At 36.3% G+C, this 17,529-nt stretch overlaps 1 protein-coding gene across 6 annotated transcripts in view; it reads left to right on the forward strand.

Annotated features, from left to right (window-relative positions):
- Positions 1-17,529, forward strand: part of RNF111 (ring finger protein 111) — a 122,751-nt gene that overhangs the window by 66,450 nt on the left and 38,772 nt on the right. For all 6 annotated transcript variants that reach the window (XM_027571091.2, XM_027571094.2, XM_027571089.2 and 3 more), the window contains exon 2: positions 6,091-6,986. In XM_027571091.2, the coding sequence (XP_027426892.1) occupies positions 6,110-6,986 (877 nt within the window). In that variant the 5' untranslated portion in view covers positions 6,091-6,109. The remainder of the gene's footprint in view (positions 1-6,090; positions 6,987-17,529) is intronic.

Raw genomic sequence — 17,529 nt, forward strand, 5'->3', positions numbered from 1 at the left:
TGCAATGCAGGTCTGACCCTGAGTGAAGGAAGAGGAAAGAAAAAGTTGAGTCTGCCCCGAAGGCAGACACTTAATGACTGAGCCACCCAGGCGCCCCTAATTTTTTAATTTTTTTAAGTTTTTTTTTGGAGAGAGAGTGAGTGAGAGAGAGATAGATCATGGGCAGGGGGGAGGGGCAGAAGGAGAAGCAGACTCCCTGCTGAGCAGGGAGCCCAGTGAGGGACTTGATCCTAGGAGCCTGGGATCATGATCTGAGCCAAAGGCAGATGCTTAACCGACTGAGCCACCCAGGCACCTAGGTGGTGACATTTAAACCAAGACCCACATGGTGAGCAGAAGGTAGTTAGCCTTTCAAAAATCTTTGGGAAAAGCATGGTAGGCATGGGGAATGCAAAGTGTAGGTGCAGAGGAAGCTTGCCATGTTCAAAGAACAGCAAGAAAGAAGGCGAGTTTGGCTGTAGTCTAGTGAGTAGAGGTGAGGTGGTAAGAGAAATAGAGGGGCATTAGATCATAAAGGGTCATATAAACTGTGGTAAAGGATTTTGTTTTTGAGACATTTGGGAACCACTGGAAAAATTTGAGCAAGGGTGTAATATCTGATTTATATTCTTAGGATACACCAAGTTGCTATGTAGAAGTGAATTGTTGGTAGAAGTAAGAACAGTTAAGAGTCTGTTGTAGTAGTACAGGCAGAAGATTATGATCATTTGGATTAGGATGCTAGCTAGCTCTGGTTGTTTCCTATACAAAGGTTAACATACTCCTGGTAATTCTTTCATTATCTCTGGATTTTGTGCTTTCCCGTTCTAATCACCAATCCCTTATTGTCTATCCATGTGTTTTTCTCATTTTATATAGCAGTAGCATCTTAACTGTTGTTTTCTGTCTTCAGTTTTGGCCCACTTCAATCCCTTTTTCACCCCGTGTTACCAGATGGTCCAACTGAAGTACAACTATAATGATACAACTTTGTAGTTTAAGATTTTTCAAGTTGTGCCCTTTGTCTTATATTTTAGAATGGCCTGCCTCTTCTGTCCCCCACTACGCTGTTATTCCCTTTCCTGACTCTTATTTATCCTTCAAATTATGGATTCCTTCTCTAATATCTAAGTGTCCCTGCAGTGTCTTCCTTTTGGTTTTTTGTAATCTGTATTTCTCTCTCTCCCCTGTCTGAATTCTTTGAGGGTTAGGACTATGATTTTACTTTTCTAATGTCAATATGTGGATCAGTGTCTCTTGCAGCCCCTGAGATACATACCCTAGTGGATCTGCTGGAACTGTTGATTCAGTAAATGCAGTTTTTAGTGTTCTGTGAGTTTTATCCTGGAAGTTTTTTACATTATCCCATTTTCTTCAGTACTCTCATAACATTATATCTGTAATTGTCTCTTCTAGGACCTTCAGTGAATTATCTGTAATTGTTTATTTCATCCTGATGCCCTTGGTCAACAAGATTTCAAATAATCATTTGATAGCTAACAGTCTATCTTCTGAACATTATTGTCTGTTTAGGCTAGGTTGCCTTGATCGTTTATCTTTTTTACATTTTTATTACATCTAGCTTCCCTTTTTTTTTTTTTTTAAGATTTTATTTATTCATGAGAGACAGAGAGGCAGAGGGAGAAGCAGGCTTCCTGCTCTGCAGGGAGCCCGATGTGGGACCCTATCCCAGGACCCTGGGATCACGACCTGAGCTGAAGGCAGATGCCTAACTGACTGAGTCACCCAGGCGCCCTACATCTAGCTTCCTAAAAGAAGTTGAGTTTGGTAGTCTCCCAGTAGTTATCCTGACTGTAACTTCCTCTTCTCTTTCGAGGTATCAGTCTGCAAGTTAATTTTTATTTACTAATAAGTTTATCAAGGTTCCCTCATTCCTTTTCATAATTGAGTATATTGTGTGCTCCTCTGTGTAAGAGCAGAGATCTCTCTTTAAAATTATTTTTGGCATTTTGCTAATGTAGTTATGAGCCCAGAATGATGCCTGTTGGGCTGAAATATCTTTCTTGCTAATGAAATTTTGACTGTTCAGAATATGTAACAAACCATATTGTCCATACTATTTAGCTGTAAGTAGTGGTAGTTATTAAGCATTTAGGTGGAGAGAGTATTCTGTCAGGTTCTTGATTTCATATTCTTAAACTGGCACATGGTAAAATAAATATCAGTAAAAGCGAAATAAAAATTCAAAACATGTCCTGAGTAATATCCCTATGGTACAAATATTTGTTTCCACTTAATTATATGAAAAAAGTGGATAAACAGTGGTCATATTTCTAGTTCATTTTCTGATAATCTTTAAAACTTTTATAGAAAAATACAAAATCATGGATATTTTTAAAAATCTTGTTTCCTTTAGAGCTCTGTAAAATCATGAAATTTCTATTTAATCTTAACCGTACTTAAATTTATCATGGGTTATAAAAGTCATTCATACCAATAATAATGACTGTTTCTAAACCATATTTCAGTTTAGAGGTAGAGTTCCTCAAAGTTGTATCCATAATCTTAATGAGGTTTTACCCCTCCCCTTATGCTCATGTAAATTTAATTTATGATGTAAATTGCCAAATCCTAACCCCAATTTTTAGTTTGGAAAGTTAACATTTTTAGTTTTTGTGCTCTTTTTCATGCAAGGTTTACTATTTGGGTATCCTACACTGGTATCAGGAGTAATTGGTATGCTGCTGTCATGACATAGCAATAAAATGGTTGAATCAAACCAGTACAAGGAGCGACTAGTCTTGTGGATTCAGTATTGAAGCAAGGTATAATGACAAACTAGTCCTACTGTGGCTAAGGAGTTAAGATATATCTGGTACATATTTAACGTCCTTTGTAAATTGGATCAGCCTATAATTTTCATAGAAATAAAAGACTAGATTATAATTTTATCAAATACCAAATAGTTTGGAACATTATTTATTGACTCTTTGTGTTAGTTTTGCTTTTTTAGTTAAAAAAATGAGTACTGGTATTTATTTCTTTTAATGGACTTCTCTTCTTTTTCTCAGTTCAAAATAAAAGTATGAATTAGAATACTCCCTTGGTGGGAATAGCTCAGGTAATATGGGATGTTAATTTTGTATTTGATGACTGCTTGACATGGTAACTCAGAGAACAGTTACCTGTGTACAAACACACACCACGTACCACACCATATACCTACCGCCTATCCCTTATTCCCTCCCTGCCTCCAGCTAGGCAGACAAAACTCACCAAAACCCAGAGCAGAGTTAACCATAAAGAGTTCATTGTTTTGGCTTTGGGGCATAAACTAATGGAAAAGAAATTGAGTTTAGTAAATTATGCTATGAATCACTTCTTTGTAAATTCACTTATGGATTCTTGTTCTCAGAATTGATCTGTCCATTTGGCAAGTTTTCACTGCCTCTCAGATCTCCATTACCAGGACCCAGAGGGTGACTTAGTAATTAAGGATGAGGAGTCTGAAGCAGTTTTTTTTCTTCAGCATATAAAGTTTATTTCCTCAGAGATCCAACTCATCACAACTCCTGGGAGACATAGACTTTTGAAAGATCCCCAGATTTTTCCAAATGACCTGACTCTTTAATGAGATAAAAGAGAGGTCCATAATTATCTGATGCCCAGAAATCTGGATACCTTCTTGACTTTTTGGCAACAGCTTTATGGAGATATAATTCACATACCATTACAACTCTCCCTTTTTAAGTGTATACGTCAGTGGTTTTTAGAATATTCAGAGTTGATTAGCTATCACCACGATCAGTTTGAAAACATTTTCAGTTCACTGAAAATAAATCCGAAACACTTTGGCCATCACATCTCAGTTCTCCTGTCCCAGACAGTCATTAATCTACTTTCTATCTCTATAGCGTTGCCTGTTCTGGACTTTTCTTACGAAAGGAATCTTACAAAATATGGTCTTGTGACTGGTTTCTTTTACTTAGTGTATTGTTTTTGAGGTCATACCACTCTGTAGCATGAAATAATATTTTATTTCTTTTGATTAATGAGTAACCGTAGTATGTATGTGTTTATTCAATTGTTAGACATTTGTATTGTTTGTACTTTTGAGCTGTCATGAGTAATGGTACTATGAATATTGTGGCTACACCATTTTACATTCCAAAGTGGCCACACCATTTTATATTCCCACCAGCCATGTATGAAGATTCCAACTTCTTTATATCCTTGCCAACACTTGTTATTATCTATATTTTTTTATTGTAGCCATCTTAATGGGCCACCCCTTGAATCTTAAATCACATGTATCCGTACTTTATTGTTGTGATTTGTGTTTTCTTAAATTTAATTATGGTGATCCTTGTCTGATTTGCTGCCTCTTATAATTTGCTCATTGCTGTGCCCATGTGTTCAGCCATCTTTGTGTTCCTCCTTTACTACTGATCCTGCTGAACTCCAGATAGGGCTTGATGGCTGATTTTGGATAGAGCACTGCCTATCCTTGTAAATAAGAATTATAGAAGATAGAGGTTTAGATAGCTTATACAGAAATAGGCTGTTTCTGGGGTGGCTGGCTGGCTTAGTCAGTGGAACATGTGACTCTTGATCTTAGGGTTGTGAGTTCGGGCCCCATGTTGGGCATGGAGCCTACTCAAAAAAGAAAGAAAGAAATAGGCTGTTTCATTTTTTTTTTTAATTGCTGTCATCTGTTCTGATAATAGTTATGCATTAAAATAAAGTGGGAGACCTGTGAGGTTGTGTATTCCTATAACTGTCATTTGTGGAGAAGGAAAAGACTTGCTACCATATACCTTTTTATCCTCTTTTTAGGACGTGGTTTAAAAGTGCATGTTAAATACAAAACTAATCCATAGTCGTTACAACTTCCAGTAGTTGGAGTGACTGGAAGGGGATTTTTAGGGTGCTGGTTATCTTATGTTTTGTGATCTTGGAGGTTACACACATATGTTCACTTTGTGAGAATTTATCGAGCTATAAATTTAGAATATGTGTGTCTGTTTACTTCAATAAAAAGTTAAAAGTCTTTTTTTTTTTTAAGATTTTATTTATTTGACAGAGACACAGCGAGAGAGGGGAACACAAGCAGGGGGAGTGGGAGAGGGAGAAGCAGGCTTCCTGCTCTGCAGGGAGCCCGATGTGAGGCTCGATCCCAGGACCCGGGGATCATGACCTGAGCCGAAGGCAGACGCTTAATGACTGAGCCACCCAGGCACCCCTTAAGTTAAAAGTCTTAACAGTATTTAATCATATTTTGCACTTTCACATCAACTGGCTTTCTAAAAAATGCATTCCATTTTGAGTCATGATATTTAATTACTTTTATGTTATTACCATTCTCATGTGTACATTGATGTAGATGCATTAATTTCAAATCCCCTTGTTCAGCAGCCCCTAATTTCAAAGATAGAATGATTTAGATACCCATAGATTAGTTATAGGAAATTTGGTTTTATGTTCTGCAGTGCTGCTTTAACTGACTGATCTTTAGCAACTCACAGTCTTGGCTGGAGTCTTTCTGCATGTATCTAAAACTTTGTGAAATGTACTGATTGTATATTTTGTCTATCAGTGAGTTTATATTCTCATCAGAGAATAGAATAGTATGAAGAAAAGAACCATGGGGAAGAGAAGCTGTATTTATACTAGTTCATTATTTATAGCAATCTGTCTAATACAGTAGCCATCTAGATGTACAAAAAATATTTAATTACCACTTTCAGGATACCAGGAAAAAACATTGACTAATCAAAGTCTTTTGAATTCTAGTCCTTTAATCTATTTTTACTATAATAGGTTTTGAAGAAATTGTTAGATTTTAACCAAATATGTTGCTGAAGGATAGAAAGATAATACAGCCAGGTAAGTTTTTGATTAATAGAAATTTTCAAGTAGGCTTATGGTCTGTGATCTTATTATATTTCTAAAAATTGGGTGTGTGGTAGAGGTATCAGAGAAAAATGTTTTAAAAGAACAGCAAAATGACTTATTACAGCCATTTTATATCCTGGTATATCAGGAAAAGGCAGTTCTCTGTTACAGCGATGTTCCCAGTGGAATCTGAAACTCTTCAGTTTGTGTAGTAAAACATTAACATCCTTTTAAATTTCTAATTGTGTCTTCTAGGCCTTCCTTAAAGTTTCCCATGTCTCAATGGACTCCTGAATATAACAAGTTATATACCTTAAAAGTGGATATGAAGAGTGAGATTCCTTCTGATGCGCCAAAGACACAGGAGAGTCTGAAAGGGATCCTCTTGCATCCAGAGCCCATTGGGGCAGCCAAAAGTTTTCCTGCGGGAGTTGAGATGATTAACAGTAAAGTGGGGAATGAATTCTCTCATTTGTGTGATGATTCTCAAAAACAAGAGAAGGACATGAATGGTAACCAACAAGAACAAGAAAAAAGTGTTGTGAGGAAAAAACGCAAAAGCCAGCAGGCTGGCCCTTCTTACATGCAAAATTGTGTTAAAGAGAACCAGGGAATATTAGGATTGAGGCAACACCTAGAAACACCAAGCGATGAAGATAATGATTCCTCTTTTAGTGATTGTCTTTCTTCTCCTTCATCTAGTCTGCATTTTGGAGATTCTGATACTGTGACTTCGGATGAGGATAAAGAAGTCTCTGTAAGACATTCCCAGGCAATTTTGAGTGCTAAAAGTAGAACTCATAGTGCACGGTCCCAAAAGTGGCCCCGGACAGAGACAGAATCTGTTTCAGGATTGTTAATGAAAAGACCCTGTTTTCATAGCAGTTCATTAAGGAGACTTCCATGCAGAAAGAGATTTGTAAAAAATAATTCCTCACAGAGGACACAGAAACAAAAAGAGAGGATATTAATGCAGAGAAAAAAACGCGAAGTGTTAGCCCGAAGAAAATATGCATTGCTCCCCACTTCTAGTAGTTCCAGTGAGAATGACCTCAGCAGCGAATCCTCTTCCAGCTCATCAACTGAAGGAGAAGAAGATTTGTTTGTTTCTACCAGTGAAAACCACCAAAACAATCCATCTGTTCCCTCAGGTAAAAGTATTTCTTAAGGTGAACAAAACCTGGAAGCTCTTGCATTGTGTTTGTGCTTAATTCTCTTCTACATGTTAGCGATTTCATTGCTTTTAGAAGGAATATTAGGCTCAATTAACTTTTATTTTTAAGCCATATAAATAAATTGCCAACTGTGGTATTAAATCATGACTCCAATTCTAAGATCAGATTTTTTAATTTTATACTTTTTCGGATAGCTCTGTGATGGATATCTTTCACATTCAACCGCAGTAAGAACACTAAAATACTTAATATTATTTTTCCTTTAAGTATTCTTATTACTAGTTACCTTGTCATAATCTTTATAACTGAAAATTAATTTCAAGTATTTGAGAGATGCTTTTATTCTTTTTTTTAAAGATTTTATTTATTTGACAGAGAGAGACACAGCGTGAGAGGGAACACAAGCAGGGGGAGTGGGAGAGGGGAAAGCAGGCTTCCTGCCCAGCAGGGAGCCCGATGTGGGGCTCGATCCCAGGACCCTGGGACCATGACCTGAGCCGAAGGCAGACACCACCCAGGCGTCCCGAGATGCTTTTACTCTAATACTAGAACACAAACTTTTAGTCCTGATAGTGCTCAGTAGAGCACATGATTGATCAGTTAAAATTGAATTGATAGAGGATTAGCTTGAGAGCATTGTCCCCTCCTCACAGTAAATATTATATTTAACTAGAATAAGATTATGTGCAGTCTCTGAAGTGTAAGTATGTTCCATTTTTACGGTTTGTAAAGTATACCATTTTTACGGTTTGCTGAATTTAAAGGAAGTTTTTGAAGTGAGCATTGAGGAGTAATGTCTTAGCTGAGGGAAAAGAATACTTTCTTGTGAAAGAATGGGGGATAAAAGGGCTATGATCATGGTTTTTAATACTGACACAAAGATCTCCCTGTCTTTGCCTGATGTCCTGCTTGGCAAGGGTAGAGCCTGCTAATCTGTGCCAATATGCCATTTCCCCTCTCTCTTTTCTCCTTCTCTATGGGTTACTTCCTTTTCCAAGACTCCCTTTCCTCTTCCATTTTTATTTTTCTATCTTTGCCAGAATTCCAAAACCAGTAACTTTGGTATTTAGTTTTAGCCATGATCAGTTCAGTTTTTTAAACTACCCAAGTATTTGTTTTAAAGAGTTCGTTGAGATCACCTATAACTGGGAGAAGGTTATAGCAACCATTCTCTGAGGTCTCTTGAGAAACAGCAAGGTGAGAATAGGAATTGTCTTGCTTAGTTGCCACATTTCACATTTTCCTCAGGTGGTTAGACTGTGAAGACTTGTTTGGGGAAGAGAGAGCAGCAGAGCCCAATTTCTGCTTGAAATTAATGAGGTAGGATGGTTGGTGATGTAAAGCAGAAGTTCCAAGGAGCTGCAATTTGTAGGAGGCATGAGAATAGAGGTAATGTAGGTCAATATCAGTGTCTGTTTCTAGGAAGAAAGGAGTTCATATACTCTCTCAAGTATTCAAGATAAATGCAAACTCTACAATTCATTTTAAAATCTTACTTGATACTATGGCATGTGGTTTTTGCTATCTTTTTTGGAAAAATTGCATTATTTCAACTATGTAATACTTTCAGACATTTAAAAGTAATGTTTGTCTCTGGAAACACAAATCCAAATGTTGAAACAAATTCTTTGGATTTTTTTCCTGGTTTTTATTTTTTTAATCTCTTTTTGAAAGATTTTATTTATTTATTTCAGAGAAAGTGAGAGTACACAAGCAGGGGAAGGGGCAGAGGAAGAAGCAGACTCCCCACTGAGCAGGGAGCCCGACGTGGGGCTTGATCCCAGGTTCCTGGGATCATGACCTGAGCTGAAGGCAGACGCTTAACTGACTGAGCCACCCAGGCAGCCCCCTTTTCTGGTTTTTACACCAGTGTTTTGTTTTAAACTAATTTTTTTTTTTTAAATAATGGTTTAAGAGTAACATTCACATAGTGTGCAATTTTTTTAAGTACCCAGAATGTTTAAAATAAAAAATAAAAGTTTACCACTTCTTCTTAGGTCCCAGTTTTATTACCCAGAAGTAGTCAGCAGTTTTCTCTCCTCAGAAAATGTGGAACATATATAAGGATAAATAAATAATGGGGTTTTTAAAAATATTAGTGTGTATAGTTATATCCTCATTTAAAAAAAATGGTTGCATAGTATTTCCTTTGTATGGATGTTTCATTATTTAGCCAGGTTTTTTTTTTTTTTTAAAGATTATTTATTTATTTGACAGAGAGAGACACAGCGAGAGAGGGAACAGAAGTGGGGGGAATGGGAGAGGGAGAAGTGGGCTTCCCACCGAGTAGGGAACCCGATGCGGGGCTCGATCCAGGACCCTGGGACCATGACCCGAGCCAAAGGCAGATGCTTAAAGACTGAGCCACCCAAGCGCCCCTATTTAGCCAGGTTTTGTTGGTGAATATTTGCTGCATTGAACAGCCTTCTGCACACAGTTTTGCACACCTAGGCAAGCATATCTTAAGGAATAATTTCTAAAAGCATATAGGAGGTTACATGCATTTAAAAATTTGCTAGCTGTTGTTACCAGAATGCCCTCCAAGGAATTTTCATCAAGTTCTTTTATCACCCAACAGTAGATGATGTCGTGATGATAATAAAAATACTTAGCACTTTTGAGTATTTACTCTGTGCTGGTAATGTTCTGAGTGTTTATATGTATTCTCATTTTATCCTCCCAACACTCTTATGAGGTGTATATTGTTATCATCATCCTCATAATACATATGAAGCATTTGGAAAACTATTTTAGATTGATTTACGTTCAAAAAGTTAAACTGAAATATTTATGGGACATTGCTCTATTATCAAAAAATTTCTTAGATTCTTAAGAGAGAGATTTTCCTTGTAGATGTATTTTTAGTGCTGGCTTTCTGACTCCAATTCCAGTATGTCTTAGTGTGTGTTGGGAAATAGGAGAGGGTTTGAATATCTCAAATTTTAATTAATCTATTATGCCTTAATAATATGATTTATATGCATGGGTATTAGTTACTCTAGAGCTGCTAGGACAGCTTTTTCACACACTATCCAATGCTTATTGGCTATTGCTGTAGTGAACTGATGGAAAGAATGTTTGACATGTTAAGTATTTTGTTATATCTTCAAACTCTCTAAGATACAACAGTTGTATGTAATTAACTGGTTTTACCAGATCACCTAAGAATGAATTAAGTCAGTACTTTACATTGTAACAAACATTAGTTCATTTGTTGTAATCAGTAGATTTCTGGGAAATCCCTATTTGCCTCATCCTTATTGTGTTTTAAATTTATTATGGCTCTCTATTCAAGCCTGGAAAGCCAAAATGACATGTGACTTGGGTTGTTAGTTGCCAGTTAGGTTGAGAATTTATACATTCAGTTTTGTTCCTGATAATATTCACCAAGAACTTTAGATACTTTAAAACAACTTAATAGAAGCTAAGTTTGAGAGTAGATGTTAATTTTAGTGACATATTTCTGTGATCTATTCAGTGTACTTTAACTGAACTGCTGCTTAAATTCTTATTTTATATAGTCCTTATATTAGCACTGGGAAATCCTGATTTCCCAGTTGTTACTGTTTTTTTTTTTTTAATTCAGGGACTATTTTTATTTACAGCTTAAAAAATATATCCAACAGGTATATATTCATAATTTCCAAGTGCAGTCCATACTGCATTGACTTGTGTTTTAAAAGTTTAAAAGTTTAAAAACTTTAAAAGATAACCTTTAAGATAAACTTTAAGATAACCTGTGGAAATGTGAAGTCTTAATATTAAGAATTATATTTGTGGGGGCGCCTGGGTGGCTCAGTTGGTTAAGTGCCTTCGGCTCAGGTCATGATCCTGGAGTCCCGGGATCGAGTCCCACATCGGGCTCCCTGCTCAGCGGGGAGTCTGCTTCTCCCTCTGACCCTCTTCCCTCTCGTGCTCTCTCTCTCTCATTCTCTCTCTCTCAAATAAATAAATAAAATCTTTAAAGAAAAAAAGAATTACATTTGTGAATATTTCTTTTCCTCCTTTTCCAAAAATAGCACTGATAGAGGTTTTTGTTGTTATTTTTATATGGAAATGTTCATACATAAAAATAGAAGTATACCTACATAATCTAGCTTCAATTTTCAGCATCCTGCCATTCTTTTATCTCTCACCCCTCACTTTTTTTTTCTGGAGAATTTCAGAACAATTTCTAGACATCATAGCATTTAATTTGTTTTGTATACTGCGTTATTTCCTGCAAACTGGTAGTTAGATCTAAAAGCTTGATTTGATTCAAGTTCAGTTTAGCAACACTTCCTTGGTGGTGCTGTATACTTCCTGTTGCATCACTTGTTAAAGTTGATGAGAGGGTTCAGATGGTGTCATTCTGATCCTTCCACCCTAAATTCCCCCATCAGCATTTCATGTAGTATTAGCAACAGCTTTGATGACCTTGCCTGGGTCCATTATTTCATTAGGCAAAGTGTTGACTTTCTAATTCTGTCATTCTGCTTACATTTATTAATGGAGGTTCTTCTACAAAGAATTCTTCAACTAATTGCTTATTATGAAATGCAGTCCATATTGGAAAGGCAAGATGAATGTTTGATTTTTTTACCCTAATTTACCACTTTTCAGAATGAATCTGTACTCTAGCAATATTTTTCATTTTCAGGTATCATTATGAACTCATGGGGTATAATACAGTTGATGTATTGCAATCTTTTTATTTTTTTGATGCTTGAATAGTTTCATCTGTGGCCTGTGGGAGCATCTTCAAATTGGGTTTATGTCCTTTTGATACCACCCCAGTGGTCTCTGACAAGATGGTCTCTGATAAAAGATGGTCCACATTGATATTTTACACTACCTGACTCAAACCTGGAAAACAACCTTTTTTTTTTTTTAATTACTGCTGATTTCCTTTTATTGAGAAGTGATACTTAGAGGTTATAGACTGGGAATTGTGGTCATTGCTCTGCTGAGTTCTATTATTGCTTTTAGCTTTTTTAATGGATAAAATTAGGAATACATAAAGATTTTAGAAAGTGATAAATCATTAATTTATATGACTATTTCCATTGAAAGTTTGGGATTCAGATTTTTATGTAAACTTGAGTTTTATATTTGATCTCTTTGCGCTTACATTGACAATCTTGATTCTTAACAATATGAACAATTGCTTTTTTGCTTTATCCTATACATCCTATAAATACATATAAATGAACATTCATAAATTAATACAAATGAAAATATTTATAATTATTACTAATAGTAATGCTAATAAATATAAGATTTTTCTGGTTCCTTTATGCTGTTGGACAGTCTTCTGTGAGGTTATGCCACCAATCAATCAATTTCAAAGATTTTATTTGAGAGCGTGAGAGAGAGTACAAGCAGGGGGAGCGGCAGAGGGAGAGGGAGAAGCAGGCTCCCTGCTGAGCAGGGAGCCCAACACAGGGCTCGATCCCAGGACCCTGGGATCATGACCTGAGCTGATCATGACCTGAGCTGAAGGTAGACACATAACCAACTGAGCCACCCAGGCACCCCGTGTTTTCATTACTTTTAAATTTTCGTTTGTTATTCCATCTTTTTTCTGTTCAAAAATGTAAACGGGTGTCTCGGTGGTTCAGTTGGTTAGGCGTCTGCCTTGGATTCGGGTCATGATCTAAGAGTCCTGGGATCAGGCCTCACTTCAGGCTCCCTGCTCGGTGGGGAGTCTGCTTTTCCCTCTCCCTCTGCCCCTCCCCCATGCTCATGCGTGCTCTCTCTCTCTCAAATAAATAAAATCTTTAAAAATATGTAAACAAATAGCATATTCTCTCCTCTTTTTTTTTTTTTAAAGATTTTATTTATTTATTTGAGAGAGAGAATGAGAGCACGAGAGGAAAGAGGGTCAGAGGGAGAAGCAGACTCCCTGCTGAGCAGGGAGCCCGATCTGGGACTTGATCCAGGGACTCCTGGATCATGACCTGAGCTTAAGGCAGTCGCTTAACCAACTGAGCCACCCAGGCGTCCTATTCTCTCCTCTTAAAATGTGTCTCTTGATTTTTCACCTAACTATATGGAATTGTTAGGGTATAGAGATTATAGAGGAATAAAAGTGTGTGTGTGTGTGTGTGTGTGTGTGTGTGTGTACACACACACACACACATATATATAATAGGATATATATACACACAGTTGTATATATATACACACTATCATTCCTTTATTCATTGGTTTTCATTCTTTATTTTTATTTTTTTTATAGCTTTGTAGTATTCCATTGTATAGTTAGACCAGAGGTGGTTCAATATTGCAGCCTTTGGCTGTTAAAAACAGCACTGCAATGAATAGCTTTTTATATATGTTATATATATAAACATATATATATATAACATTATATATATGTTATTTCATATTTTTGCCATTGTATCTTTGGAATAGAATTCTAGGAGAAGATTGTTGGGCCAAAGATAAATGAATGTATTATTTTTAAAATATGGCCAAATTTCTCTGTGGGGATCATAACCATTTTGGATGCTCACCAGCAATATTTGAGAGTGCCTGTTTTCTCAAAGCCTTTCCAACAGAATTTATTGTCAGATTTTAGGTTTTTTGGTCCATCTGAAAGGTAAGAAATAGTTTGCCAGCATTTAAAAAATTTTTTAATAAGTAATGTTGCATATCTTTCATATGTTTTTTATTTTTCAAAAGATTTTATTTAGGGGTGCCTGGGTGGCTCAGTTGGTTAGCATCTGCCTTTGGCTGAGGTCATGATCTCAGGGTCCTGGGATCGAGCCCCATGTCAGGCTCCCTGCTGCCTCTGCCCCTCACCCCTGCTCATGCTCTCTCTCTCACTCTCTCTGCTCTCTCAAATAAATATTTGAAGTAAAGAAAAATTTGAGAGAGAGAGCAGAGAGAGAGTGAGCAGGTGGAGGGGCAGAGGGAGAGGGAGAGAGAGAAGCCTAAGCAGACTCTGCGCTGAGCACGGAGCCCGGTTCAGGGCTTGATCCCACCATCCTGAGATCATGGTCTGAGCCAAAATCAAGAGTCAGACACTTAACCAACTGAGCCACCCAGGCACCCCTTTTCATATGTTTAAAGGTCATTCTATTTCTCATGATCAGTCTCTTCATATCTTTTGCCTGTTTTACAGTCAGGATGTTGGTCTTCATTCTTCTATCCATTTTCCGACCCTTTATATATATTGGGAACATAAATCCTATATAATAACACATTTTTCCCAAATTTGTGATTAGTCCTTTGACTTTGTTACCCTTTTTTATCATGCCAAATCTTTTTTTTTTTTTTTTTGGTTAGTCACATTTATTAACCTTTATCTTTACTGTTTCTGGGTTTTGAATCATAATTAGGAAAGTTTTTCCCACTCCATGTTTATAAGAGAAATAACCATTTTTGCCCTAGCCCTTGCATTATTTAATTTTTTTTTTTTTTTACATTTAAAGCACACATCTATTTGATGTTTATCCTCATGTACAGTATGAGGAATGAATCCATTTTTTTTTTAGTGTGGCTATGCCGTTGTCCCAAAACAAATCATTAAAAATTTTCCTTCTCCTATTGACTTCAGATACTGTATTTTTCATATTTTAAATGTCCATAGGCATTTGGACCTATTTGGAGTTTTCATTATGTTCCATTGGTCTATGCTTAACACTAGAAGCACACTGTTTTAATTATAGACTTTTATATTTTCTTGGTTATTTTTGCCTGTTCTTCCAAGTGAACTTATCAGCTTGTTTATCTGAGGATAGTGGTAGTGGGGAGATACATGATGGTATTCTTACTGGGATTGTATTTGTTGGCTAAAGTAGTGTGAACTGACATATTTAGTATTTTGAGTATTCCCATCTAGTTTTGTATTTGGCAGGGAATGTTTTATAGCTTTTTTTTTCTTAAAGAAAACGGCTTCATTGAGGTATAATTTACGTACTGTAAAGTTCATCATTTTAAGTATATGATTCAATTATTTTTAGTAAACTTAGAGAGTAGTGCAGCCATTACCACGATGCAGTTTTAGAACATTTCCGTTAATCTCAAAAGATCCCTCCTGATTGTTTGTATTTAATCCCTATCCAATCCTCAGTCCCACACAACCTAATCTGTTGCTGTCTCTAAAGACTTGCCTTTTCTGGACAGTTCATATAAATATATGTGTGTGATCTTTTGTGTCTGGCTTTTTTTGGTAAGTGTAGTGTTTCTGAGGTTCATCCAAGTTGTAGCAGGTATCAGTAATTAGTGTCTGTTTATTATTTAGTTCTTTTTTTTTAAAGATTTTATTTATTTATTTGAGAAAGAGAGAATGAGAGACAGAGAGCACGAGAGGGAAGAGGGTCAGTGGGAGAAGCAGACTCCCTGCTGAGCAGGGAGCCCGATGCGGGACTCGATCCTGGGACTCCAGGATCATGACCTGAGCCGAAGGCAGGCGTTTAACCAACTGAGCCACCCAGGCACCCTATTTAGTTCTTTTATAGTATTCCATTGTATGGATATACCACATTTATTTTGTTTACCCATTTGTCAGATGATTGACATTGAATTGTTTCCAGTATTTGGCTACTGTGAACATTTGGGTACAAATCTTTGTGGATATGTATGCTTTCATTTCTGTTGGATAGATACCCAACAGAAGAATCCTAATGAGGAGTTAGAGCTGCTACAACTTGAGTAAGTTTGTTACTGCAAAAGACAGGAGCCAGTAGCAAAAGCAGCTAGAAGGAAGATTCTGCTTTTGGTAGTAACTAGCACCTGCACGTTGGGTGCTTATAGCATGGTTAATGTAGTTTATGTGAAGACTATGAGCTTTAGAGTTGAAATTAGTTTGAATTCCCAGTGTTGCTTACTATTTGACAAGTCACTTAAACTTGCTAAGTTTCAGTTTCTTGATAGAGCTAGACACACAGAATATTGTACATGGCACAAAGTACGTGCCCTTGAATTGGAAGCTATTATTATTAAGCATCATTCTAGACTTAAGACAAAGAGGGACCAGGTAATTGATTATAGTGTTTGAAATTTCTTACAGATGCTACCAAGAGAATCTGTGATCTCTTAGCAGGGAATAGAAGTGGTTGTTGAGTTCATGAAGAACTCTCTCAGAGAAACCATTATTTTTGTGACCTGTATTAAAGTACCTACATTCTTTCCAGGCTGTTACCTGTTATTTTTCTCATTATTTTTTCCTTTTCCTCGTTATGTTTTGAAAGGTACAAGCAACATAAGTAATCTTAAAAGAAATTGTTAAGATCATCTAGGGTCCTCCTACTCTAATGTCTTGGCTGTACTCAAATTACCTGTCCTTTAAGACTTCTAAATATAACAGACAACGTGAAAATAAAATTGTTCCAGTAAGAAGTGACCTGTTCTCCTGGTTTTAAGTAGTACTGAGGTTTAACTTCATACTTTTAGGAATGTTTCCTGTGAATTTTGTTTTAAATAATTGTCATTCTAGAAAAAAACACTTAAGTTATAGATATCCAAATCTTTCCTGTTGTGATTATTTAGTTACAAGTATTATGCCCAAGTTATGCTTGCAAAGTTCCTTTTTAGAAAAATGATACTTAAGCAATAGAGTAAGAGTGTATCAGTTACTTATATAACCTTCAGTTACACAATCCATGTTCATAAAAAATTATGTAAATTGAATTTTAATGCATTAACAAAGCTAGCTTTGTATCACTTATCACTGGAACTTCAAAATATAACATTTATGTTAGATTTTGCTTGTTTATAAGGTGTTTATAATGTTTGGTTATTTTTTTTACAGACTTTTAAGGAAATTTCATGTACACAATACATGGAGAGAAATCACTAATAAAGTATACATGCAAGTGTAGCTTTTCTTTTTGTGTAGAATGGTCATGTCTAGTTGATGGGTTAAAATAAGGGAAGTATTAAAAAGAATCTATGATGTTTTATTTATATGTATAATGCTTTTAGTTTTAAATATATAATTCTTTTTGTACTCCTGGCTTAAGCTGCATCATGTGCATGATTATGAAGGAAAAATTGGAAAAGCAATTTGGAAATTGAATGTAGGATATTATTTTAAATAGACACTCAAGTGCTATTTTTTTCCTCTGCCTATAAGATATATTTAGGCTGTTAAAAATACATTCTACCTCAATATGTCTATGTGTGTAGTCTTTAGAACTTAGAAACTGCTTCAGAAATAACTTTCTCCAAATCAGATCATCTTTCATTGACTCTGATTTTCCGGTGCCTGCTGTGTTCTCCTCTTTGAAGTAGCAGAGAGTACATCGTAGATCTCTGCAACGGGCTCGTACCTCCTCCAGGTACTGGGCAGCTTTTGGAATAGTGCCAATGTTTGATGATGTACAGTTGTGTTAGAGATGAAATTCGACGTTTCCAAGGAATGGCACCTTGGGTGAAGGAATAGATTGCATAAACTCCACCATGACAAGAAAGTTGAACCATTTGTTGTCATTGTGGTAAGCAGGAGTTCAGTAAAAATTGGGTAAAAATGCATATACAGTATCGATGGTATACTTACATACTAGGAGAAAATAAGAATAAAGGGAGCTCA

Source organism: Zalophus californianus, chromosome 6 (genome assembly GCF_009762305.2).
Source record: "Zalophus californianus isolate mZalCal1 chromosome 6, mZalCal1.pri.v2, whole genome shotgun sequence".
NCBI classification, from domain to species: Eukaryota; Metazoa; Chordata; class Mammalia; order Carnivora; family Otariidae; genus Zalophus; species Zalophus californianus.